At 46.3% G+C, this 26,914-nt stretch overlaps 1 protein-coding gene across 10 annotated transcripts in view; it reads left to right on the top strand.

The window, feature by feature from the left end:
- DNAH9 (dynein axonemal heavy chain 9) overlaps positions 1-22,023 on the top strand; it is a 391,252-nt gene extending 369,229 nt beyond the window's left edge. For 9 of the 10 annotated variants that reach the window (XM_073310874.2, XM_073310873.2, XM_073310875.2 and 6 more), the window contains 6 exons: positions 1,238-1,429; positions 1,993-2,184; positions 2,990-3,160; positions 4,173-4,355; positions 12,650-13,039; positions 20,831-22,023. In XM_073310874.2, coding sequence (XP_073166975.2) covers positions 1,238-1,429; positions 1,993-2,184; positions 2,990-3,160; positions 4,173-4,355; positions 12,650-13,039; positions 20,831-21,058 — 1,356 coding nt within the window. In that variant the 3' untranslated portion in view covers positions 21,059-22,023. Of the gene's footprint in view, positions 1-1,237; positions 1,430-1,992; positions 2,185-2,989; positions 3,161-4,013; positions 4,083-4,172; positions 4,356-12,649; positions 13,040-20,830 lie in introns of those variants that run through there. The other variant, XM_073310876.2, reaches the window with a different exon arrangement.
- The last annotated feature ends 4,891 nt before the right edge of the window (positions 22,024-26,914 follow it).

Below are 26,914 nucleotides of genomic sequence, written 5' to 3'. Positions count from 1 at the left end.
TTTGGTTTTAATCAGTTTATTGAGCCTTTGACAACTCATCCTGCCAGTCTGCAGCCAGCAGACTGCCAATGGGTGAATGCATGCGTGGTTTGGGACAGGTGGGAAGTCCCTGACAGACAACAGTTTTGAGGAGTCAAAGCACAGCCCTCCATGCCCCATGATTCTGTGACCAAAGAATCATTTGCCAGACCCCGAGCTTTCATGCGTAGTACTTGCCATGGTTAAGAAACCTCTGAGAGAAACCTCTGTGTAACCCCGGCAGCAGTGTCTGCTTAAAGCACTCCTGCAGAAGAGATGTGAACTGCCCCATTGATCTCAGTGTGGTGTCAGTTCACTGCTGATCATTTCAGTGGAAACATCCAGCTAAAGTGCTCATCCACTATTGCTGGGTGCAGCAGCAGATATGGGAGCAGAGGAGAGCGAGGCAGCTAAGTTGCTGTAAGAGCTAGTGAGATGGGGAACAAGGAATTCAAGCACAGCAAAGAACATCAGGTCCCCTTGATTGCTATGCATAAGGAGAGGGGGAGAGGAGATGTGTCTATTCTCAGTGTCAAAGGTCTAAACTCCCCCTGGGGGCCAAAAGCCCAAGCTGTCCCCTCACCTTTCCAGGGACCAAAAGCCCTGGTCGTCCAAACCTTCTGCTGTCCCCATGACAACTTCAATAATAGAGCTCTGCAGTCAATAACTAGACCTGCCCGCTCAGTGCTTCAGGGGGTATTTAATATTGCAGTGACATAGAAAGCTGCCACAGCATTTCCAGTCTCATAGAAACCAGGGACCTACCCTGATTCATGAGTTAATCAGAGCTCAGAGAGGCTCCCCCTTGGCTAGCTGAGGCAGGAGCAGGGCTGTGAAGTGTGTGTATGTGGTGAAGGGAGGTTCTTCCCCCAGCCTTGGTGGAATTCACCAGGGCCCAGCCCAGCCCCCCAGGCCATGCATTCTACCCAAGCTTTGCACCGCAGTTAGCTCACAGCACTCTGTAGGCTGCAGACCTGGGCACTCATCACTGTACCAGGGAACATTTGGAAGGTTTGTTCAGTACTATATGGGCTCAAAGCTTAATTTAAAACCCCAAACTGCTTAGCAGAAATGAGTGGATGAGGCTGCTATGTTGCAAGGACACTGGGCAAGAGGATTCGCCAGGCCCTGAGTTCATTAGTGTTTGTGACCCCTGTAGAGCCCTGAGTTGGAGGGTATGGTGGAAATGCACAACATTGCTGATCTGTTTCCATTTCAGGACACGCTGGAGATGTGTGCTCGGGAGAACGAGTTCAAAAGCATCCTGTTTGCCCTCTGTTATTTCCATGCCGTGGTGGCAGAAAGACGCAAGTTTGGGCCCCAGGGTTGGAACCGCTCCTACCCCTTTAACACTGGAGACCTCACTATCTCAGTCAATGTGCTGTACAATTACCTGGAAGCCAATTCAAAGGTGCATGAAACAAAAGAATCAGCTATGTGTGCAGATTGTAGCCCATATGCTTATTACACATCTGTTGAAACGTCTGAAATCTTTTTCATTAAGTGCCAATTCCCCGGCATCGTCAGGCTTTCTAGCTTAAGAACTCAGTGTATCTTAGGGGGATATGGAGCGGCCTCTGCTCCACTTGCATCTGTTGCAGCTTACAAACTACACTTAGATAAAATATCAGCTCTGGCATGTGCAAGTCTCCTCCCTGCCATTTTAGGGACAATGTTTGGAAATGTTTGGCTGCCTAGCCATCTATGTTTAATGTATGGAACTTCAAAGAGATTCGCTTCTCATCGGGAAACCCCACAAAATCTGTTCTGCAGGCTGGGTTTCTCTGGGCTGCTCTCCTGCATGTAGTGATTTAACTGCTACATGATATGCAATTACTTAGAAAAATGAAGTGGTGAAATGAAAACATTCACCCTGTAGATCAGTTCTTTGCTTTCCTGTCTGCAGCCCCATGATGAGGTCAGTGGAGTTGCATCTGCATGGACTCTTTCATGCCCTCTTGGTTCATTATTTAGGTCCCCTATGATGATTTGCGCTACCTCTTTGGTGAGATTATGTATGGAGGTCACATCACAGATGACTGGGACAGACGACTTTGCAAAACCTACTTGGAGGAATTTATTAAGCCAGAAATGCTGGAGGGAGAACTTTTCCTAGCTCCAGGATTCCCTCTCCCGGGGAACATGGACTACAATGGTTATCACCAGGTAGCCTCTTTGTTTGCTGGTATTATTTATACTGCTGAAGTTAATGTCCTCCATAATCACCTTTTAATCTGTCATAGGAGACAGTGAATAGGATTGCAGAGTTCCAGCTCATCTTGTATTATTTCCTGTTATGTTCTTTTTCTGTAGCTGTTAAGCATCCCCTTGGATGAGCCAAGTTTAATGGTAATTTGATACTTCATCATGAGCTCTTCTGTTCATGCATGAATAGAACAACTGTATTAGTTCTTGGGACTTGAGCAGGTCTAGTGGAAAATTACATCCGCATACCGTTTGCTAAAATGGCCCTTTCAAGCTCCTTTTAGCATTGGGTCTGATGAGAAACACTCAAGACTCTTGGATGTCTACTTACTGATTTCATCCGTTCTTTATGTGCAGAGGCAGCAACAGTGGCTGGCGTATTAGTTAGTTTTTGTTCATAAAGTTGGTGAAACAATCTCTACTCCTGGAAGTGAAATTCCCTGCAAAGAGTTCAGAGTATTGATGCCCAAATGTGTAGCAAATAAAAAGGTAGAAGAGGCTCATCTCTGAGATATGTAGCCAAGACATCCTGTAACAATGGCCAGGCTTGTTTTCTTGTGGCAGAAATTATTATTATTCCAGCAGCTTTACTAATTCCACCCTCCTGCTTCCTAGCAGTTTGTTAGCACCGCAGGTCAGTCCAGCTGGATACACTGCATTGGGCTGACTGTGTGTGATGGCTGTCCAGCCCATCAATGCGATCAGTAAGTGTAAAGTCCCTAGCCCTGTACGTAACAATAATGGGAGGTGTGATCTTTCTGTGTAGTACATAGACAACGCCCTGCCTGCCGAGTCTCCGTACCTGTATGGTCTCCATCCAAATGCTGAAATCGGCTTCTTAACCCAGACCTCAGAGAAACTCTTCCGCACCGTGTTGGAGATGCAGCCTCATGACAGTAATGTGGGTGAAGGAGGAGGAGCTACGAGGGAAGAAAAGGTAAGATGGGCAGAGGAGGGAGCCATTCCCACTTGGGTGACTTTGTTTAATTTGGCTGCATTTTAGTCTCTGTTTTTTCTCATGACCCTTTATTATAACCTGGTCAGCCTTTGTACAGTGCGTATAAGAAACAGAAATAACCAGTCTAGCATTCTTCAGGAGTTCCCCATGATTAGTGTAATTGTATCATAGCCAGTGCTAGGGACTTTAACTGGTTCTCTGCGCTCCAGTGCCTTAATTATCATCATGTGAGGACATACAAATTTGTTGTCATTGCTACCTACCCAAGCCATATGAAAGATGATGACGATGTGAGAGCATTGCGAATAAACCGGGCTGTGGCCTCTGCTGGAACACAGCGATCAACCATGGGGGATAACAGTGTGGCTGGCATACGTACAGGCTCCCAGGACGCACCGTATACAAAATGCTAGCCTGATGCTTTGGAGTTTTTCCTGGTGCATTTTCTGTTTTAGTTACACACTAACGATCATATTTCCAAATGCAGCTGTGAAGGAGACAGGAAATAACTTGCTTTGTTATGCTTTTTCCCCATGTTGTATTCGTTCAGAATACCAAATTCTATTTTAAATGGAATTTTAAGCTAACTCCAAGTTTTGTCACTAAAACATTAAAGAATCGTTCATAAAGTCAGCAATCCTGAAGGCACCAGTATTTGATTTTACCTTTATAGCTTCATCCATCTTCTTGCATTGAACCTGGCCTTGGAAGAAGGAGCAATGCAAACCTGGATGCAAAATAGAGTATGCCATGCCATGCGGGCATTTATAAATAATCCTTGTAAAAGAGCCTTATTTGACATGATGTTTGGTAGTTATTTGAATTTTCCTAGGCTGGGACAAGCTCTTTTGAAAGTTGCCGCGTGTGATTCAGCAAGACACTGATTACTTTCTGATGCAGTAAGTGACAGGTGGAGCTCTCTTCCACCATTCAGCAGAGGAAGCACATGGGACACTCACTGACTCCTCTCTCTCTTCCCTTTGGCAAACAGGTGAAGACTCTTCTGGAGGAGATTTTAGAGAAATTAACAGATGAGTTTAACATCCTGGAGCTGATGGCAAAGGTGGAGGAGAGGACGCCCTACATTGTGGTTGCCTTCCAGGAATGTGAGCGCATGAACATCCTCACCAGCGAGATAAAGCGCTCCCTTAAGGAGCTAGATCTGGGGTTGAAGGTAGGCGCTCTCTCTGCTAGAGGTTGCAGCCTTATGAAATCTCATGTGCGTGCTGAATGACTGGAAAGCAGAGGTGATGAGGATGTGAAGAGAAACCAAAAGTGTCTCACGTTTTAAACAGTTTTAAAATGGTACCTAACAAATAGCACAGTGTGCTGCAATGGTAACTTGAGTCCATGGGGGAAAATTCACAGTTGCTCTTCACAGATCAGACTAGATGATCACAATGGTCCCTTCTGGCCTTGGAATTTATGAAAAATGCACATGGTCCCCCATACCCCACCAAAGGTCTCCATCTTGATGGAGAACATGGACTACAATGACTCTGAGCTCTAGCTCATGAAAGCTTATGCTCAGATAAATTGGTTAGTCTCTAAGGTGCCACTAGTACTCCTTTTCTTTTTGCAGATATCTCACCAAGATGGAGATTCCACAACCTCCCTTGGTAATCTATCCCAGCACTTAACTATCCTTATAGTAAGAAAGTTTCCCCTAATGTCTAACCTAAATTTCCCTTGCTACAGATTAAACCAATTACTTCTTGTCCTACCCTCAGTGGAGATGGAGAACAATTGATCAACGTCCTCTTTATAACAGCCCTTAACTTATTTGAAGACGCTAATCAGGTCCTCCTTTTCAGTGTTCATTTCTCAAGACTAAACATGCCAATGTCTTCTAAACCTTTTATGATTTTAGTTGCTGTCCTCCAGACTCTCCAATTTGTCCACATCTTTCTTACATAAAAAAAATAGTAACAATGGCACGGATTTCAAAAGCCAAGAGTTTTGGAAGGGACATTACACCTTCTGCATCAGGACATGAATTAATCTCTAAATGAAGGGGTACAAGAAGAGACTACCCTTATGGACAGCTTATCCCATAACTGCCTCTGCAGGGTTCTTGCACCTTGCTGTGAAGCTGCAGAGACAGAGCACTGGTCCCCTTACTAAAAGAGGGCCCTTTACTAAATGAGGGAGGCAACCTAGTGACAGAGGATGTGGAAAAAGCTAACGTACTCAATGCTTTTTTTGCCTCTGTCTTCACGATGGCAGATGTGATTGCAGAGCCATTGGCCATTATCTTTGAAAACTCATGGCTATCGGGGGAAGTCCCGGAAGATTGGAAAAAGGCTAATGTAGTGCTCATCTTTAAAAAAGGGAAGAAGGATGATCCTGGGAACTACAGGCTGGTCAGCCTCACCTCAGTCCCCGGAAAAATCATAGAGCATGTCCTCAAGGAATCAATTCTGAAGCACTTAGACGAGAGGAAAGTGATCAGGAACAGTCAGCATGGATTCACCAAGGGAAAGTCATGCCTGACTAATTTAATTGCCTTCTATGATGAGATAACTGGTTCTGTGGATGAAGGGAAATCAGTGGACATGTTATTCGTCGACTTTAGCAAAGCTTTTGACACGGTCTCCCACAGTATTCTTGTCAGCAAGTTAAAGAAGTATGGGCTGGATGGATGCACTGCAAGGTGGGTAGAAAGTTGGCTAGATTGTCGGGCTCAACGGGTAGTGATCAATGGCTCCATGTCTAGTTGGCAGCCGGTATCTAGCGGAGTGCCCCAAGGGTCGGTCCTGGGGCCGGTTTTGTTCAATATCTTCATTAATGATCTGGAGGATGGTGTGGATTGCACCCTCAGCTAGTTTGCGGATGACACTAAACTGGGAGGAGTGGTAGATACGCTGGAGGGTAGGGATAGGATACAGAGGGACCTAGACAAATTGCAGGATTGGGCCAAAAGAAATCTGATGAGGTTCAACAAGGACAAGTGCAGAGTCCTGCACTTAGGACGGAAGAATCCAATGCACCGCTACAGACTAGGGACCGAATGGCTAGGCAGCAGTTCTGCAGAGAAGGACCTAGGGGTTACAATGGACGAGAAGCTGGATATGAGTCAACAGTGTGCCCTTGTTGCCAAGAAGGCCAGTGGCATTTTGGGGTGTATAAGTAGGGGCATTGCCAGCAGATCGAGGGACGTAATCGTTCCCCTCTATTCGACATTGGTGAGGCCTCATCTGAAGCACTGTGTCCAGTTTTGGGCCCCACACTACAAGAAGGATGTGGAGAAATTGGAGAGAGTCCAGCGAAGGGCAACAAAAATTATTAGGGGACTGGAACACATGACTTACAAGGAGAGGCTGAGGGAACTGGGATTGTTTAGTCTACGGAAGAGAAGAATGAGGGGGGGGATTTGATAGCTGCTTTTAGCTACCTGAAAGGTGGATCCAAAGAGGATGGATCTAGACTATTCTCAGTGATAGCAGATGACAGGACAAGGAGTAATGGTCTCAAGTTGCAGTGGGGGAGATTTAGGTTGGATATTAGGAAAATCTTTTTCACTAGGAGGGTGGTGAAACACTGGAATGCGTTACCTAGGGAGGTGGTGGAATCCCCTTCCTTAGAAGTTTTTAAGGTCAGGCTTGACAAAGCCCTGGCTGGGATGATTTAGTTGGGATTGGTTCTGCTCTGGGCAGGGGGTTGGACTAGATAGCCTCCAGAGGTCCCTTCCAACTCTGTTATTCTATGATTCTGTGATTCAGGATGGCAACGCCCATGTTCCTAGGAGCTATTGTTTTGGAAGGTTTTTTATGCAAAACAGTGAGTGGCCTGCATGGATAATGGGCCACAAACAGGTGGGATTCTTTGATTCAGTAATATTAGTGACAATGAGTTGAGACTGGTGGATGCTAACTCCGGTGTGTAGTTCAGTGCACTCGAATCCCATCCCAAACAGATGGTGGGACGCTACAGGTCACCAAAACAATGCATTGTCTGGTGTGTTGTGAAACATGCAAATGTACAGAGTTAACATTCCTTTGTTGAATGGCTGCTGCCATCCCATAAGAGGCTGTCAGGACAGCTGGTATTGTAGGGTCATCTATTGGGAACAAGAAGCCAAAGAACTGATGGATTCCACTGCTGTCTATACAGACCCCAGGCACCTCTCACTTCCCCCCAGCTGCAAAGCTTTACAGAGCTACTGACAGAGAATTTGAGAGCAAAGGAAGAATGGATTGGAGCAACACCCTACTTCAGAGAGGAGGGGAGGCAGGAGCCAGCTTCCACAGGGAAGTGATGCTGCTGTTTCTTTGGACAGGTTGTCAAGACAGCTAACTGCAAAAGCAAAGAATCTATGCCCTGTAGCGGGGTCACTAAGCCACTCCTCAGCCTGCTTGCAATCGCCAGTGCGTTGCAGTAATAATCCCCATGGTTTGCCTCCGTGTCACAACTCAGATATTTCCGAAGCAAAACAGCCAGCATAGAGGCAGCTATGGACACTCCCCCGAGCCTGGTCAAGACATTACTATGGCCCATGAGACATAAGGAGGGACTCCCAAATGTCCTGTTTAGCAACTATCATGTGAGGTGTGTGGGCCAGGAAACACACCAGAATTGCAGCTGTATTTGGATCTATAGCTGTGTCAGCGAGGCATGCACAGCCAAAGGAATTCCGTGCTTGAAGGAACAGGAGGTTATTTGTCCCAAATAACCACAGCATCATGGGTGGAAAGGACCAGCAGGTGAGCAATGAGGCAGCTGCCTGGTCCAGCACTCATACTTTTGGTAACCATTATAATCTCAACTTCCAGGTCTGCTGATGGAGCCTTTGGCAGAGGGATCTTCAATTCACAGGTAGCACTATTAGCCTGTTTGTCTGCATAGTCTGGATAGCTCCTAAATTCCATATCCTCATCAGCCCTGCCTTTACTCTTCACTACTGACAGCTTCCTACAAGTAGAGGATCAGCAGACGTGCCATCACTCGAAGGACAGAGAAAGCCTGTCTGTTCCTCTTCTCCAAAGAGGGGCTAATAGAACCAACCCATCAGTCACTTTGTGAGGGCAATATGGCAATGGAGATGCCGTTCTTACCCTTGGCTCTTATGGATAGGACACATCAGAAGGGAAGTCTCCTGAGAAACATATGTACAGCCCGATAACTATATTCTGTTCCCTACAGCAAAGTCCCTTCCGCAGAACCTATGATAGCTGACAAACTCTTGGAGTTTATAGCAACTCATTTGGATGGGAAGGTGGAGGGCAGGCCCCTTTCTTACCAGACTCGCTCAATGCAAAGTTGTAACTTCTCCAGTCAAATCAGCAGTGAGAACTCGACCTGCAAATAAAAGGTCAGCAGATATACTCCTTCTCAAAGAAGAGAAAGTGACCAATCAGACAAAGTATTTCTTAAACTCGTTTCCAGCCTGCTGTACTAGAAATTTAACATCAGGAAAAAAAATTGCCATTTAATTCTTTGGCATCTTTTCCTGCTTACATAGTAACACTCTGCTTCCTGGGTTAAAAGAGGCTTACTATCAGTACACTCTGAAACACACAGCTGATGTAACCTCTTCCAGCTGGACTCTGGTATGTTGGTCTATTTAGGCCCCCCCCCCTTGGTTTTGCCATCTGTGAAATGGGGATAATGATGCTTAACCACTTTTGTGCAGATCTTTGAAATCTGTGGAGGAAAGTTCTCAGAAATATTATTTTATTATCGTAATTGTGTGGACTGATTAATATGCTGCAGATAATTCAGCTGTCCAACCATTTAGAAAATCACATGAAAGTGAAAGTATGGGATCAGTATGGCATGGAAAATCACATTTGTTTTAATCAGTTTGTCTCTTATTTTTAAAATAGCCAAGTGGTGAATACAAAGCACGTTTTTCATATGCATTTCCTGCAAATAGAAGGTGCTAAAAACTGAAATTCAAGCATTTAAGTGACATCTGTCTACTGCTGAAAAATTGGTGTTTGTTCTGTTGACTAAAGAGATAAAAATGTTGTGTGTGCTTTGTAGTTCTGCAATATACACAATCCACTTTAAAATAGCCTGATATTTATGCTGCCAATTATTTTAAACAGATTTACTTTATTTACCAGTGTTTGGCAGTTGAACTGGAAATTCCGTTTCTTGAGACAGGTAAACAGAAGTGATTTAATGTTTCAATCTCTGAGTAGCAAACAAGGTATTATTGTAACTGGGACAATGTGTAGCAATCAGATTTAATATGGAGAAACGCAAGCCACTACGTATTGGCCGGGGAAAACAATGAGAAGAATGGCCCTGAACTAAACCACAAAGGCTTTGAACAGAGTTTAGGCAGTAACAGAACATGCACGTCCTCCAGAAACGCTGCCACAAACTACAGCAGGGATGTAATGTAACCCTTTGAGTGAGATTCAGAGATGTATAGAGAGACCCCATGGCAGAGAAGCCTCCGGCCAGTGTGTTGAAATGACTATACACTCTGCTCAGACTGCCCAGTGCAGTGCTTGGCCCAGCAGTCTAAACATGACATCACTGTCTGCAGCTGAGTCATAATCCTGACTGTGAGGATGGTCTCAAGAGACACAAAGAGGCATGATATGTTAACAGAGACCCAGACAGTCTGATCCTTCGTGTTATAGCTGATCCTTCGTTTGACTGCCCAGCATGGGAAATGGGAACTGCAGGTCCCCAGCAACTTGGCAAATCAGATCACTTATTTAGATGCCTAAATATGGGCTTAGGTGCCTAACACTAGACACTCACCTTTGGAAATGTTGACCACACTCTTCATCAGGAATCGTGTCTGTCCCCTCTTCCAGTCGGTAGATCATCCAGCGAGGAGACTACCATTTCTCTGACTCAAACTGTGGACTTCACTCACCAGAAGAGAGGTTTCTGGAGGTGCAGAGATCAGTGGACTCTGTGAGAACTCTCAGTCAATAAATCAACCATGTGATTTTTCATGAGACTTTCTAAGTTTTGTTTTTTCCTGCTTCTGTGTAAATGCTGTGTGCCAGACTCAGAATGAGATGTATTGGAGCTTGATAAGGTCAGTATATCAGCCTCAGCACAACAGTGATGAGAGAGTTTACGGTCAGAAGGGACCACCAGATCATCCCGTCTGACCTCCTGCACTAAACCCCACCCATTCAGTCTTTTGTGACATGCCCTAAAAGATCCAGGACACTTGATAGCAGTGGACAGTGCCTGAGACATCTACAGAGACGTATCCTTCAGCTCTCCTCTACCCTCAGGTGTGATTGTGACAGATGCTCCAGGCAGCATGGGGAGCTCACACATGCCATCTCACAATTCAAGATCTTTGGAAATTCAGAAAACAAGCTGCATGGAAATTAGAGCTGAGTCAACAATTCACCTGGCAGAACCTCTCACGCAAATCAGGAGAAAAGCAGTGTAGCACCAGGGACAGTACGATAATCTTGGGCAACATCAGCCAATAGCGGGAACTTACTCTCTACCCCATCCCAAGAATTTGTCTGGTTTTGGGCAGGCATGTCCATCATCAACTCATGCCTCTTGCATTTCATTTTCTCATTCTCCCTGGTTCAAAGCCTCCTCTGCTGCATGTCTGAGGATTTGAATGTCTCTATTAGGATATATAAGGCTACTGTCTGGAGTTCCTTTCAGACTCATGCTCAGTTTAGGAGTGAAACCTTTGTGTAATTGTTACTCCCCAAACCCCTCCTGGACGAGTTGTTAATGCTTCTTGACCTCCCACAGCTGGGGATCTGTACTGACAGGACTCAGAGGAGAAAGGAAGCTTACTTAGCAGAGACCATGGATTTGTAGTAGAATAAATATTGTGGGGAGAAAGTATGCCTCTTTGCTGCTCACTGAGTATCTGCTAACAGAGGGCGAGTTGGATATTTCAAGACTAATTTTAATCTTTGAATAGTTCATTGTGTGCATCTAACTACAAAGTCATTGTCTGGTCCAGGAATAGGAGCCATCCAGTTAGGATGGTAACCATCAACAATGACTGGTGCTTCATTTTTAAAAAGCCTTAGTTAAGAATAGCTTCCATGTGACTGATGCTCCTGCATAGTGTTGCACCCAGAGTAATGACTGACTGTGGAGGCAGGTGAACTCCTTACTGATTTTCTCCCTTCCTGCCATACAGCTGGGACCTAATCCTGGTCCCACTAAAATCAATTGCAAAACTCCTGCTGACTTCAGCGGTGCTGTACCTAACCATTGTAGTTGGACTTAGGTGCCTACATCCTTTTTTGAATCTAGCCCTTAGACTCTTAAGTGACTCACATGTTTTAGAAAAATTTTATCTGAGGTCTCCTGATTCCTAATGTCCTGCTGTAACCATTAGACTACTTTCTCTCCCAGACTTCATTGCCTACACTGTTTTGCCAATGGCTTTAACCTAGAGTTGAAAGATCTACCTGAAGAGGTAAGGGAAGTGGTCCATTCAATCCTTGGTCTCTGCTGAGATGGCTGCCCCCAGTGTCATTGGTGAGAGGCACACCTTCTCCACCAAACAGCCATTAGATAGTAAAGCCTTTTAGCTACCACTTATCTGGATCAGATCCAAATTTTTGACCTTAAAGGTGCACTTTGGTGAGCCCCATTACCAGTCCCCCTGAGCTTGGCCCTGCTTTTCTGTTTTTTTTAAATTGTGGTTCAGCACATTGCAATAAAACAAGCTACTAGCAAGTGAAAACAGCTGAAATATATAAAGGGAAATACACAATTGCCCTTCATTTCACAGAACACACATAGCCCTATTACTCCTCTGTAATTACATGACAAATACCAAAGGAAAAGAGATTTGTCATTTGTGCTTGGGCCTAATATTTGAAATTAGCAGGCATTTCTAAGATTTCTTACCGGGTAACTAGTCCAGGAGAACATACACACACAGGACAGAACTAACTAGATGAATTAATGTCAGGTACTTATACAGACCAGGTAAGCTTGTCATTTCAGGGCCATTTGATGGCACTTAGTGCCTGTGGAACTAAGAAAGCCCACATATTTGAAAGGCAAAAAGATTGTTCCTGTTGATTTAGGACTAATTGAAAATGGCCCGACTCCTCTAATATCTTCATTTAACTTGGCCTGTTGCCTTTAACTTCAAGACCAGTCACCTTTGCAGGTCCCATTCCTGCAAACCTTTACTCACAGGATGTGCCATACTTATGCAGCTGAAGTCTGAGGCATGTAGGAACTACACACATACAGGACGGTTTGCAGGATCAGACCTGCTTTGGCCTTTAGCCCCTGCAGGTCTAAGCCAGCCTTGGCGACCCCATTAAAATGGGGTCATGACCCACTTTGGGGCCCGACTCACAGTTTGAGAACCGCTGGTGTAGACAATACTTGGGCCTTTCTTTTACCACTGGTGCGACTTCAAAAGCAGAGCCTGATAAAGGTAGCTGGTGTTCAGTGTTAAACAGCTGCCATATTTCACTCAAGAAGTGGCTGCATTTCAATAGTGTGCATCTGCTTATTATCCTCTTCCTCCTTCTTCTCCACCAGGGAGAGCTGACAATGACAAGCGATATGGAGAACCTACAGAACGCCATCTTCCTGGACACTGTGCCCGAGTCCTGGACTAGGAGGGCGTATCCTTCCATGGCTGGCCTGGCTGGCTGGTTTGCTGACCTGCTCAGCCGCATCAAGGAGCTTGAGACGTGGACAGGAGACTTTGTCTTGCCCTCTGTTGTGTGGCTAGCGGGATTCTTCAATCCTCAGTCTTTCCTGACAGCCATCATGCAGTCCATGGCCCGAAAGAACGAGTGGCCTTTGGATAAAATGACTCTACAGTGCGACGTGACTAAGAGGAACCGCGAAGATTTGAGCAGCCCTCCCCGTGAGGGCGCCTACGTACATGGTTTATTCATGGAGGGTGCACGCTGGGATATGCAGGTAATCTTAGCAATTGCTTGATGAGGAGACGAGTCAGTGCAGCGTATACACTATTTGTTTCGTTACAGCTGAAGCCCACATTCTGTCTCACCTAAGGGTGTATCTACACAGCAGGTCGTCGGGGCTTCTCGGCACAGATGGACACGTGTTAACTCTGCTCAAGCTAGTGCACTAAAAATAGCTCCTGGCACTCGTGCTATTGTTGCATAACTAGGGAACATCTACACAGCAGTTGAGGAGTGGTGCGGGGTGATGCCCAGCTCAGGTAGATATATACGTCCTAGCTCTGCTCGAGCTAGCTGGGAATTACACCTTTCAGCTGCTGTGTAGACATGCCCATAGAGACCACAGTCTCCTCGTGACCATGACATCCCTGCACATGTGGATATTGCAGGCTCTCTACATGGCCATGGTATTGCTGCACACGTGACCTCCACATGTTACAAGGCAAACTGTTACTGTACTGGTGCTGATATGCTTGCTACAGTCTCCTCTCTCCAGGGGCTCCAGGACTTTTGGAGCAATTTGTACCAGTTTTCTACATGAGGAGTCAAGATCTGCCATGAGATACACATGCACTCCCCTTCCCAGAGAACATTTCAGCACCTCAGCTTGTAAAAGCACAGAGCTAGGAGGATGAAGATAAGGGAGTTAAGATGTGAGTGGAGCTGGGGAGGGAGAGCCAGGGCTCTTATCACCCCTCCCATTGAAGCTGCACTTTCAGTAATGTCACAGAGGCAGGAGTTGGAGGACCAAGCAGCCAAAATGCATGAGGGGTGCTGTACCCTAGAGCTGACACTGCCCCAGATAAGCCTGTCATCTCGACAGAAAGCAATAGCTGGAGAGAAGCTCTAGTGCCCAATTTCGGAGCCCTGGGAGTAGCAGAAAGAGAATGGGATGGAACCAGCTTTCTCAGATCTGAGAGTCCCACAGATCCAAATGCAATTCCACATGTGGCCAGAACCCAGGATCCCAAGGACCCACTGATGGTACCAACTTAGCATGGACCTAAGTGTCCATGGACTCCTCAGTCCAGGTGACAGGACTGGTCTGAATGCTGCCATGGTGGATCCCATAAGAGAAGGGACTGGGTTTGGCTCCAAAGATACATCAGTCTTCAGGCATACCCTTCACCAAAGTGCTTCAAGGGATTGAGCCTTTGTGCAGATGGATCTGAAAGCGGTCCCAGTGCAGAGGAGTGGCTGGCCTGACCATGGTGGGGTATTAGTCAGTAGAAGGCAGGTCTAGAGGGCTGTATCCACACTCCCTACCCACAGGAGTGCTCAGACATTGTTTGGTGACTACACAGCCAGTCAGATTGCTCCTACAGTGTACTGCATTGGGGCCAGCATCCTGAAGGAGAACAATTGTCACTGACATTCTCATTGACAGTTGTCAGCTGCTGGGATTTCAGTCTGCAGAGTGAAAGCCATTAGAATGACGAATCCCCACCAAGACTGCTCCTGGAGGTTGCCATGCCAGTGGTAGCATAACTCACAATTTGTGCTGCATGTAGGAATTAAATGACAGTGATTCATGCAGCTCTTACTCTAGGCAGCTTGTGTTACGCTTCTGCTGCCAGTGCTCTGTGAGTGAGCTCTGATCAAAGTGGGTCACTTACTTAGCTATGCTGAGTTCTCCCCTCCACGCCCTGGCATGGGGAAGTTTTTCTTTCAGTAGCAGCTCTTGTCAAGGTGCATAGACTCATGCTTGAAGACCATCCCCCCTGATGGGACTTGGTACTAGGATTCCGTGTAGAAAGGCTGAAGTCTCAAATGCTGAATCTTGTCCTGACCTTGCAATTCAAATCAAATGCATTCCAAAGAGTTTTAAGCTTCTAAGCTTTCTCTCTTTAAAATAGTTTATCACAGAGGATGGGAAATTAGAAAAGGCTCAAAATGTGATCACTGTAAGAGGACAGGGAAAGATAAGGCTCCAGATCCCGTTCCATCTCAGGGTGTGTAGCAATGCACAGTGAGTTTGGAATGCTAGGAACTCTGACAGTAACAGCAGTACAAACGAACTGTGAGCAGGTGGAGTTCATGTCCTGCTCCAGATAAAGACTTCACACACTGCATAAAGCTCAGACTTACCTCCTTGCTGGGTTTGGCCTTACTGGTAACTGAAATCTTAGTAACTGAACATACACCAACCTCAGCACACTTCCTGAATCTGGCTGTTCCCGAGGGTTTCCTGCATCCTCGCTTTCTCTGCCCCCCATTCTTTCTGACCAGAGATTCACACTCACCTCCCTCCTTGTCTGGTGAAATTAACAAGATACACCTGCCACAATGAATCTGTGGAATATTCTCAGCAGCTGTGTGCAGGGTTCTAACCACTGTCAACAGGGTGGGTCCACAGAAAGGCCCTGACCCCTTTGTAGGGCATGAGATCCTGACGCTACTGTAAGCGCCACTGGATTTCAAGTGCCCACAGGGACTGACTTTTTCAACTAGTGATATCAACCAGGGAGGATAAAGCAGAATAATGGATCCTTGGTTGTAGAATAACTCATCTGGGAAGAATGTTCTAATCCTGCCTTATTGAAAACTTAGTGAAATGGTTGCTGGTAGTTTTGCAATTATCATCGGAGCAGGGTTAGATAACATGGTGACCAAAATGCCCGAGTCCTGTCGGGGCTCAGCCTGCACCTTTGTTACCACTGCTGGAGCTGCATCAGTGATGGATCACAGCTGGGAAGTTTGCTAGTATATGCCCTGCAATCATGTATGGATCATGCCGTGGTCCCAGCTGCTGCTAATTCTCACATCTAGGTAACTCTGTTCAGCTCAAGCGATGTGTTCCCAAGATGATCTCATCTTTTGCAAATGTATGTTTCCAGTTATTTTGTTTTCTGTAGTTGAAAAGCACTGAACATAAACGTTAACAGAACCATTCACAATCTCAGAGCATTTCACTTCCATTTTTTTAAGAAAGAAAAAGAACTTTTTCATATGTTGTAGTTCACACTGAACCATCAATCCCACATCTGATGGAGCTATTCGTTTACCTGCATTCCAGAGGGGGCCAGTATAAATTAATCAATGAAGAATTAGTATCACAGATGCACAGCCCATCTGGGCTATATATCCATTGCAAATTTATCCTCTGATAAGAACGACAACTAGTATTTAGAGTAAGTATTTTGAGGAATTTCTCTGCTTTTAGAAAAGCTATTTCATGTTTAAGACGATACCTCCAATTTTATGTCCAGAGGAAGAAGATAAAAAACTCCTCTATAGATTTTTTTTTTTACTGTTTCTATTTGTATTTGCATCTGGGCACCTTCCATTTATAAATCAATCATTATAAATAACAGCCAGCTTTAAACTAAGCCAAACCCACCAGATTTTACAGGGGACAAAATTTCCTGCTGGTGTAGCTCCACTGAAGTCAGTAGAGCTTCTGCAGAGAATCTGGTTAATGGTGCCATGAAGCTGATTAGACTTGCGCTGTGCAAGGCTGCTCTAACAGTTTTGGTCTGCTCACTGCATGCCCTGCAACTAGCCATAGAGAGGTTAATCCTAGGAGCCAACAGCAATGCCAGCCCAGGGGACTGTAATAATGATACCAAGATGGGACAGAGTGGGAGAGGTGATCTTTCTGATAACTGGGCATCACTCCACTTGGTGCTCTGCAGATCATACGTGACACAGTGAATTGCCCTTGGAAGCAAATACACGGCCACTGAAGAGTGCACTGAGCATGGTGTTCCACGCTCATGGCCCCATGCTGCCTTCACAAACACTGCTGCATTTGGCACCAGCTGATGCTTCCGTAGTAGTTCTGTGTAAAGCACGAAGCAGTAAACCAGCTTGTGGGGGAATTACAAAGGCTTAGATCCCTGTGATGGGGTCCACCCTGAAGAGGAACAACCAGAGTTTGCATTTAGCCTAGATGCTTCTAATAGTCAGCTTGGAGAAGAGTCATGGGGATGGCGAGGTGGCCCATGCACCTCCATAATTCCTGACGAGTGCATGTTTAGGAAGGGGCACATCCCAAAGGCTAAGACCAATGCAAAGAAGCTTGGCCAAACTCTGCCTGACCTATCTGAGGCCTGCACTTAGGCCCTAGCCAGACAAACGCTAGTCAAACAGGGCCAGCAGCATTCCCATCCAGGCTTCTGTAATACAAGAAAGATCTGGAATTCCATTCCCCAGTAAATTGTGGATGATACATTCCTGTAGGCAGCTGCCTGTGCATTGAATCACACGAACTGAAGGCTCATGTCTCCGCTCATGTCATGTACCCGGTCCACCAGATACCAGCAACTAACAATGCTGCTCTACTTCCATGGCCACCGTGCTAGGGCCCACCCTGGGTGCTCTCACTGCAGCTGAGAGCCCCAAAGTCTCAGGACGGATTCAGAGGGAATACTTGTCAACCCCTGCTGATGCCTGGGCCGTTATTTGTGGTTAATCTGATGTAGAGTTAACTTGGCAACCCCATTCTGTCTCTGAACCCCACAATCAACCCAGGGCAAGACTCTATCTCCCACATGCCCACTTCGGTAGCACAAATCAAGCATCCCTCCCACTGCTGGATTCTGCCTGTCGCTCAGACACATGAGCACAAGGGCACAGCTGATTCTCAGGCAGGAGAGGAGAGCAGTCGCTTTTTTTCCCCTCTGTTCTTTTTCTTTGGGTTTTTTTGTTTGTTTGTTTTGGGGGTTGTTTTTTTGGCTCAGCCACTCGTGAGGGGTGGGAGTCACCAAAAATATTTTCCACTCTGACTGGCACAATGGGTAGGACTGCTCCTGGCCAAGGGACAGTCTCTTCCCCCCTATACATCTCCTGCAGAACCCGAAACCAACAGGCACTGAAAACTTTCACCTGCCCCAACTTGAAATGGGGTTCTCCCCTGGCCTCCATCTGCCCATGTGTCACCAACCCATGTGCCCAACGTATCATCTCACCTCTCACACACACAACCTGTATAACCTGAGGTCAGAGGCAAGTCCAATTAAAAGGCAGCGAAACAGTGTGAATGGAGCTGTAAAGAAACCAAGAAAACGATATAAAGGCAATTATACCCCAACTTGATGGCGTGCAAATGGTGCTGTGCTGGTAGAACCTGTAGGTACAGCCAGGGGAAAGGCGACTCTTGCACTGATCTATAGATTTAATCCTACTGCTAATATCCCCCAGTTTGTAGCTTGCTTTGGGCTCCCATTCCCGTGTAATGTGGCAATATGATTTGTCCACCATTCCAACTGACTTTTGAAAAGGCAGATCAGATCAAACTGCTGTTGGAGAAGAGTTCTCCATTGGGATCTGAGAGACTGGGTCTCTGGGGACACCTAGGGCAGCTATGTAACAAGTGCACCTTGCTAGCAGTTAGGGACAGTTGTTTTCAAAGCAGAATTCATTTCTGATCATCAGGAAGATAAAAATGCAAATGAAAATCAGCCCAGAGATAGAACAGGGATAAGTGCCTTTGAGATATCTCAGAGAGATTGAAACCCTTGTCAACCTAGAAACAGATGGAATATTTCATGGAAAATTTATTTTCATTATTGCCATCAATAAACAACCTATCTGATCCGAATCCAGTCATAAAAAATTAAAGGGATATGTGTAAAAATAATACATAATAACAACACTTGCCATGTAGCACCCTCAAGAGCAGTTGCAAGGATTACTGAGTGTTTGTACAGTGCATTGAAAATATAAAGTCCTATATAAGAGCCCTGTATTATCATTACTGTCCTATTATAACAAATGGTATTGTTAAAATTAAATTAAGATTGCGGGGTTATGTGCAAGAGTGATTACTTCGCTCCGCTTATTGCCAGGACTGAATAAATCACTAGATAGGTTCAATCTCAACACACAACTCTGGTTTGGGGACATGTGAAAGAAAATCATCTGTGAAGCTAATCTTCAGAGAGGCAGTCCCTGTAGCACAGTGAGGTACGAGTCCCTACCCCATATTTGTTTGTATTTCCCTCTCTCTGGCCCACATTAGGCAGTTATACAAGCTGTTCCCAGAAGAGGACTACTAGACAAATCATTTTACAGTCGGAAAAAGGGACAGTGGTTGCCTGAGAGACCAGAGTGGAGGAAGCAAACCAGCCAGTTTGACGCACTCCCCACATACTGGCCTCCTCCGCTAGGTCATGGCAACCTTCCGATGCAGAGCTGGGCTGTAGAGGACACCAGAGACTCACTCACTACAGACAATTCTCCGTCAGAATGGCCCATGCGTATCCCCGCTCTTCACGTTAGCATCCCTGGTAGTAGAACTCAGGCTCTTCGAGCAGGCAGGGCCCTTGAGGCCACTCAACTAATCCCCATGCAGGGTTCAGAATGAGCCTCCTGAAGCCCCTTCTAATTGCCAAGGACACAGTGAGCCCATAGGGCCCTTGGTGCTCCCTTCTTGTTAATGTTCTCTGCTCCTTTGGGTGCTGTGCTTTGTATACAGCTAATTAGCCAGGGTTTATATTAAAAACCAACCAGCAGCACCCTGCCCAGCTGTGGGTCCCTATGGACATTGTCTGAGAGCCAATAAATAAGCTGGGCCCCCCCCCCATTTCTGGGAAACGCCATCATTTCACATTGGTCAAATACAAGTCTATTAGGACATGTTTTAACACTGGGCCAGATTTTGCCCTGAAAATACCCAGTGCGACCACAGTGAGTTTCACAAGATGAAAGTCACTGCAATTTGACACACTGTGTTTTCTAGTTTAGTGTATCAGAGCCTAGTCAATCCCATTGTCATGGGGAGTTTGCTCATGTTGGTGCATAAATCCTATGTCTGAGATCAGGTGTTTATCAAGCCAGAGGAGAGGAGTGTAGGTGAGGGGGTGGGGAGGACTGATTTCCTCACTCTCCCAGGCCAGGGGCATTGCTGGACACAGCCCGCAGGATCGGGTCATGTTCTCCAGGATGTAACTGTAGTGTTACTATTATTCGTTTGTAGTGCATTTCAAGAGCAATAGCCGTAAAAGCCCATTGGTTACAACCCTACAGACTGACCCTGAAGCCACTCTTCGTCTTTGCTCTGGCAAAGAGCCCAGCGAGGTCAAAGATTGAAAAACCACTGCATGGGGACTTCAGGATTCGTCCCCCAATCTTAGAGTCTTTTCCCTGGGGAGTCCTAATCCAGGGAGTTTGGGGACCCTGTGTTCTTACAGCTGTAAGAACAGCTGGAGTCAGGATATAACTGCATTTTTTCCCTTTGAATAAGCTACATTAGAGAGAGGCAGCTGATGAAAGTGGCTGGACATGTGATCTTGGCAACTCCATGCATAGTTTAACACCCCACAGAAGATGCTTTCACCTGACCAAAGTCACGTGCTTACTTTGCACTGAAACATTCATGCCTGTCACCCCTCGAACTGACACTGAGCATCATTCCTGGGGTCTTTTCTAGTCAGACCAAATGACTAGATGCTCAATGTACAGCCATGCAAATTGGATCATCTCTTCCTTCTGGGCCTGGTAGGAGGGGGTGTCTGCACAGAACAGTGCTGTGGAGTTCAAGTGGAGCGGGGATCTAATCTGGGGAAAGTGATTGGTGCAGGAGTGGGGGAGGGTGAGATGGCAGATGTGCAGAGGTTAGAATTATCTGACATTTTATTTTGATATAATATAGTCCTCACTGGGCCAGGGCACAAGCAGCAGAAGTTGTAAAAGGGCACAGACAAGAAGTAATACATGGCAGGAAACATGGCAGGCTGTGGAAGGAGCTGGAGGCTATAAATGATCATGTATATTGAGGACCCAGTTGGTGGTAAGTCTTGGCATTCTTCAGAGCTTTTAAAACCTTTTCTTCTTTCCTCTGCAGACAGGGATGATGACGGATGCCAGGCTGAAGGATCTGACTCCAGCCATGCCCGTTATTTTCATCAAGGCCATTCCTGCTGACAAACAGGACCCTCGCAGCATGTACCCATGTCCCGTGTACAAAACACGTCAGAGAGGGCCAACCTATGTGTGGACTTTTAACCTGAAAACTAAAGAAAATCCTTCCAAGTGGGTCCTCGCCGGTGTGGCCCTGCTTCTGCAAATTTAGGTCCCGATTGACACAGCGTTTCACCAACAGAGAATGTCTCAATGGGAGCGTTGAACCATTTCACATTCAAGGAATTTCTAAAATAATATACGTAGAGTAAAAAAACCCTCTGTCTTCCTAACTCTTCGAGTGCGGGCATTTAGTGAGCTTGGCAAATGAATTCTTAAGAGGATGTAGCATGCAGTAACAGATGCATCTGTGGGAGGGGCAGTGTGGCCTGGTGGATAGAATCTTGGTGTAGGCCTCAGAAGGCCTAGGTTCTATTCCCAGTTCAATTACTGAATGACTGTAGGCAAATGATTCTATCCTTCCGTGCTTCAATTTCCCCATATGTAAACAGGGGATATAATACTGACCACCTTTGTAAAGTGCTTTGGAATCTTCTGATGAAAAGTGCTGCATAAGAACTAGGTATTTTTATATGTGACTGGACACTGTGGCCAGAGCCTCAGCTGCTACAAATCAGGGTATTCCCATTCATTCAATAGAGCTATGTGGATTTAAACCAGTTGAAGGAGTGGCCCCGTATCTATCACATCCAGAGGATTAAAGGTCTGTTAGGCTCAAATTTGACCTAATGTGTATTTTTCTCTGTGTATGTTCTGATCCAAAGCCAGTCAAAGTCAGAGGGAGTCTTTCCATTGACTTTGATGGGCTTTGGATCTGGCTAAATTGAATAAGCTTTGTAATTCTTTATACTCTGGTTTTTTTTAATCCAACCAAATGTTTCAGTGACGTGTGAAGAAAAATTCAGAAAGCCAGGGAGCCCAGTACTCCTTAGGGGAATAAGTGATTTTAAATGATTTAGGATTCCTCACTGATATCCCTTTAGACTCTAGGAACATTGGAAGGAGAGAGAACGCCACCAGGCTATTAATGAAGCTGAATGAGGGAGATGCAGATTATTTAAGTAAAGCAAACCATTTCAGAATGGTGTACATTTCCTAATAAAATCTTTATTCTTGGATTTGCCTTTAAAACTCCCATTTGTTTCTTTTCATCTCAAATATCAACATCCCACTGCATGGGGAGTATGAATCATGTGTATGACGTGAGGGGCCAGGGAAAGTATGCAGGTAGTTGCAGCTTAGAAATATCTCATGATCACTACTGCAAGGGCTAGATTCACAATAGGGACTTAGGCACCTGACTGCCACTTTGGGAGCCTAAATCCCAGAATCAGGCCCCACTGGGACTCTCAACCCCTCTGCCCCAACTACTGCTGGACTCTGTAGACACGTAAATTTGCTTAGCATCTAATTTTTGCAGCAAATGATTCTGCCTTTGCACATGCGCACTGCAACCCCATGCCAGGCAGCCAGAGCGGGTCAGGAACTGGGGAAAGATAGGCGCTCATCCACCTAACTGATCTGGAACGTGAGCTGAGAGCACACCTACTGGATCAGGCCCCTATAGGCTAGCTTACACATATAACCCTTCTGCCGGTCAGAGTTGGCAGCAACAAGGGCCGGGTTCAGTATCTAGGAGTTCCGTTTCAAAAACACAATGCAAAACTGGCTTGAGCCCCCACCCAGTGACCTGGGACAATTACATACCAACACCCTGGGTGCCTCTAAGAGGCAATACTTCCCTCTCGCAAGCACAGGGTCTGAGTGTAGCAAAAGCCTTTTGTTGGGGAAACACCACAAACAGGTTTCATAACACCAACCACGAAGAAAAGACCCACCCCCAAGTAAATTTGGCAGTGTCCTTTTCCCCTCAGGGTCTTAAGTCCAGCAACCCAATAGTCACACACACACACCCCGCCCAGTTTCTGTCCTTGGTCAGTGCAGTCCCCCCACCCCCCAAGTTCAGAAGTTCATCTGCCGAGTTTACCTCCCAGCCTGGGTGGAAGTGAAGGGAGGCATCTTACAGGCTCCACTGCTCAGGTCGATGGCCAAATGCCACACCTCTCCATGGGGTTCTGCTGCAATCTTCACTGGCAGCTGCGCCTCTCTGCCAGCCGTCCTGCTGGCCGCTCCTCTCTGCCATCTGCCCTGCTATCTGCTCCACTCTCCATGGTAGCCATCCTGCTGTCCACTCACCAACTTGTCTTCAGCCCCCCCACCTTAACACAGCTCTCAGTGATATTTAGGCGGTAGTAGAGGAGGTTCTGTGCTGGGGCACCACTAGGCCAAAGTAGGTCTAATGCTTAGACCTAGGTATTAGTGATTTCAGCTCTACAGCATGTAACAAGACTCCCAATAGAACCAAAATTAGCTCTTTTATTACATAGGGGGGAGAGACAGGGTCAAAGTAGTGTTTCAGACCCTCAAAAGGACACCACACTACCAGGTACACATACCTGTCCCCAACCTCTCACCATTCACTGGGTTTTGGAACCCATATCCCTTGCCTAGCGAGTGCTATTTAGTTGAGGCAAGTCCCTCCATCATAAAATGCCAAGTACAGTTCTACTGTCCTTGATTCACATAACCAGGATAACAACTCTTTATTACTCCTGCCCCAACAACGAAGAGCCTGGGGATTCCACAGCAACCAAAGTGACCATTTGGGCAAGCAGTCCATAATGCTAGGCAGGATGGGTGTGCCCATGCAAACGAGATCAGCCCCTGAAGTCCTTTTCCACAGTTCACCACCAGATCATAGAATCACAGAATCATAGAATATCAGGGTTGGAAGGGACCTCAGGAGGTCATCTAGTCCAACCCCCTGCTCAAATCAGGACCAATCCCCAACTAAATCATCCCAGCCAGGGCTTTGTCAAGCCTCACCTTAAAAACTTCTAAGGAAGGGGATTACACCACCTCCCTAGGTAACGCATTCCAGTGTTTCACCACCCTCCTAGTGAAAAAGTTTTTCCTAATATCCAACCTAAACCTCCCCCACTGCAACTTGAGACCATTACTCCTCGTTCTGTCATCCACTACAACTGAGAACAGTCTAGATCCATCCTCTTTGGAACCCCCCTTCAGGTAGTTGAAAGCAGCTATCAAATCCCCCCTCATTCTTCTCTTCTGCAGAAGAAACAATCCCAGTTCCCTCAGCCTCTCCTCATAAGTCATGTGTTCAGGTCCCCTAATCATTTTTGTTGCCCTCCGCTGGACTCTTCCCAATTTTTCCACATCCTTCTTGAAGTGTGGGGCCCAAAACTGGACACAGTACTCCAGATGAGGCCTCACCAATGTCGAATAGAGGGGAACGATCACGTCCCTCGATCTGCTGGCAATGCCCCTACGTATTCATCCCAAAATGCCATTGACTTTCTTGGCAACAAGGGCACACTGTTGACTCATATCCAGCTTCTCATCCACTGTAAACCCTAGGTCCTTTTCTGCAGAACTGCTGCCTAGCCACTGAGTCCCTAGTCTGTAGCAGTGCATGGGATTCTTCCATCCTAAGTGCAGGACTCTGCACTTGTCCTTGTTGAACCTCATCAGATTTCTTTTGGCCCAATCCTCTAATTTGTCTAGGGTCCTCTGTATCCTATCCCTACCCTCCAGCGTATCTACCTCTCCTCCAAGTTTAGTGTCAACTGCAAACTTGCTGAGGGTGCAATCCACACCATCCTCCAGATCATTAATGAAGATATTGAACAAAACCGGCCCCAGGACCGATCCTTGGGGCACTCCACTTGATACTGGCTGCCAACTAAACATGGAGCCATTGATCACTACCCATTGAGCCCAACAAGCTAGCCAGCTTTCTATCCACCTTATAGTCCATGCATCCAGCCCATACTTCTTTAACTTCCTGGCAAGAATACTGTGGAAGACCATGTCAAAAGCTTTGCTAAAGTCAAGGAATAACACATCCACCGCTTTCCCCTCATCCACAGAGCCAGTTATCTCGTCATAGAAGGCAATTAGATTAGTCAGGCATGACTTGCCCTTGGTGAATCCATGCTGACTGTTCCTGATGACTTTCCTCTCCTCTAAGTGCTTCAGAATTGATTCCTTGAGGACCTGCTCCATGATTTTTCCAGGGACTGAGGTGAGGCTGATTGGCCTGTAGTTCCCAGGATCCTCCTCCTTCCCTTTTTTCAAGATGGGCACTACATTAGCTTTTTTCCAGTCATCCGGGACTTCCCCCGATTGCCATGAGCTTTCAAAGATAAGGGCCAATGGCTCTGCAATCACATCCGCCAACTCCTTTAGCACTCTCTGATGCAGTGCATCCGGCCCCATGGACTTGTGCTCATCCAGCTTTTCTAAATAGTCCCGAACCACTTCTTTCTCCACAGAGGGCTGGTCACCTCCTCCCCATGCTGTGCTGCCCAGTGCAGTAGTCTGGGAGCTGACCTTGTTTGTGAAGACAGAGGCAAAAAAAGCACTGAGTATATTAGCTTTTTCTACATCCTCTGTCACTAGGTTGCCTCCCTCATTCAGTAAGGGGCCCACACTTTCCTTGACTTTCTTCTTGTTGCTAACATACCTGAAGAAACCCTTCTTGTTACTCTTAACATCTCTTGCTAGCTGCAACTCCAGGTGTGATTTGGCCTTCCTGATTTCACTCCTGCATGCCTGAGCAATATTTTTACACTCTTCCCTTGTCATTTGTCCAATCTTCCACTTCTTGTAAGCTTCTTTTTTGTGTTTAAGATCAGCAAGGATTTCACTGTTAAGCCAAGCTGGTCGCCTGCCATATTTACTATTCTTTCTACACATTGGGATGGTTTGTCCCTGTAACCTCAATAAGGATTCTTTAAAATACAGCCAGCTCTTCTGGACTCCTTTCCCCCTCATGTTATTCTCCCAGGGGATCCTGCCCATCAGTTCCCTGAGATTGTCAAAGTCTACTTTTCTGAGGTCCAGGGTCCATATTCTGCTGCTCTCCTTTCTTTCTTGTGTCAGGATCCTGAACTCGACCATCTCATGGTCACTGCCTCCCAGGTTCCCATCCACTTTTGCTTCCCCTACTAATTCTTCCTGGTTTGTGAGCAGCAGGTCAAGAAGAGCTCTGCCCCTAGTTGGTTCCTCCAGAACTTGCACCAGGAAATTGTCCCCTACATTTTCCAAAAACTTCCTGGATTGTCTATGCACTGCTGTATTGCTCTCCCAGCAGATATCAGGGTGATTGAAGTCTCCCATGAGAACCAGGGCCTGCGATCTAGTAACTTCCGTTAGTTGCTGGAAGAAAGCCTTGTCCACCTCATCCCCCTGGTCCGGTGGTCTATAGCAGACTCCCACCATGACATCACCCTTGTTGCTCACACTTCTAAACTTAATCCAGAGACACTCAGGTTTTTCTGCAGTTTCATACTGGAGCTCTGAGCAGACATACTGCTCTCTTACATACAATGCAACTCCCCCAGCTTTTCTGCCCTGTCTGTCCTTCCTGAACAGTTTATATCCATCCATGACAGTACGCCAGTCATGTGAGTTATCCCACCAAGTCTCTTTTATTCCAATCACATCATAATTCCTTGACTGTGCCAGGACTTCCAGTTTTCCCTGCTTGTTTCCCAGGCTTCTGCTTGGGAAACAAGCAGATGTCAGGGTAGAGCTCATTCTCATAGAATCATAGACTATCAGGGTTGGAAGGGACCTCAGGAGGTCATCTAGTCCAACCCCCTGCTCAAAACAGGACCAATCCCCAATTTTTACCCCAGATCCCTAAATGGCCCCCTCAAGAATTGAACTCACAACCCTGGGTTTAGCTGGCCAATGCTCAAACCACTGAGCTGTCCCTCCCCCTTCTGACTCTGCTTACACACAAAAGAGTCAACCAGGTGCTCCCTCATAACGTTTAGCCCATTGATCTGGGCACTCACCTGGGCAGGCTACGGGATTTCCCAGCTGTCAAGGGCATGCCCTAACGGCTGGACTATGGGGTAGTCAGATGTGGGGCTCCCTCAGCCTGCTGTAGATTAATAGTGAAAGAGAGAGAGCATAA

The sequence above is a fragment of the Lepidochelys kempii genome, chromosome 14 (assembly GCF_965140285.1).
Source record: "Lepidochelys kempii isolate rLepKem1 chromosome 14, rLepKem1.hap1, whole genome shotgun sequence".
NCBI lineage: Eukaryota > Metazoa > Chordata > Testudines > Cheloniidae > Lepidochelys > Lepidochelys kempii.
Note: the sequence above shows the minus strand (reverse complement) of the source record. Positions and strands in the feature narration are given on the sequence as shown.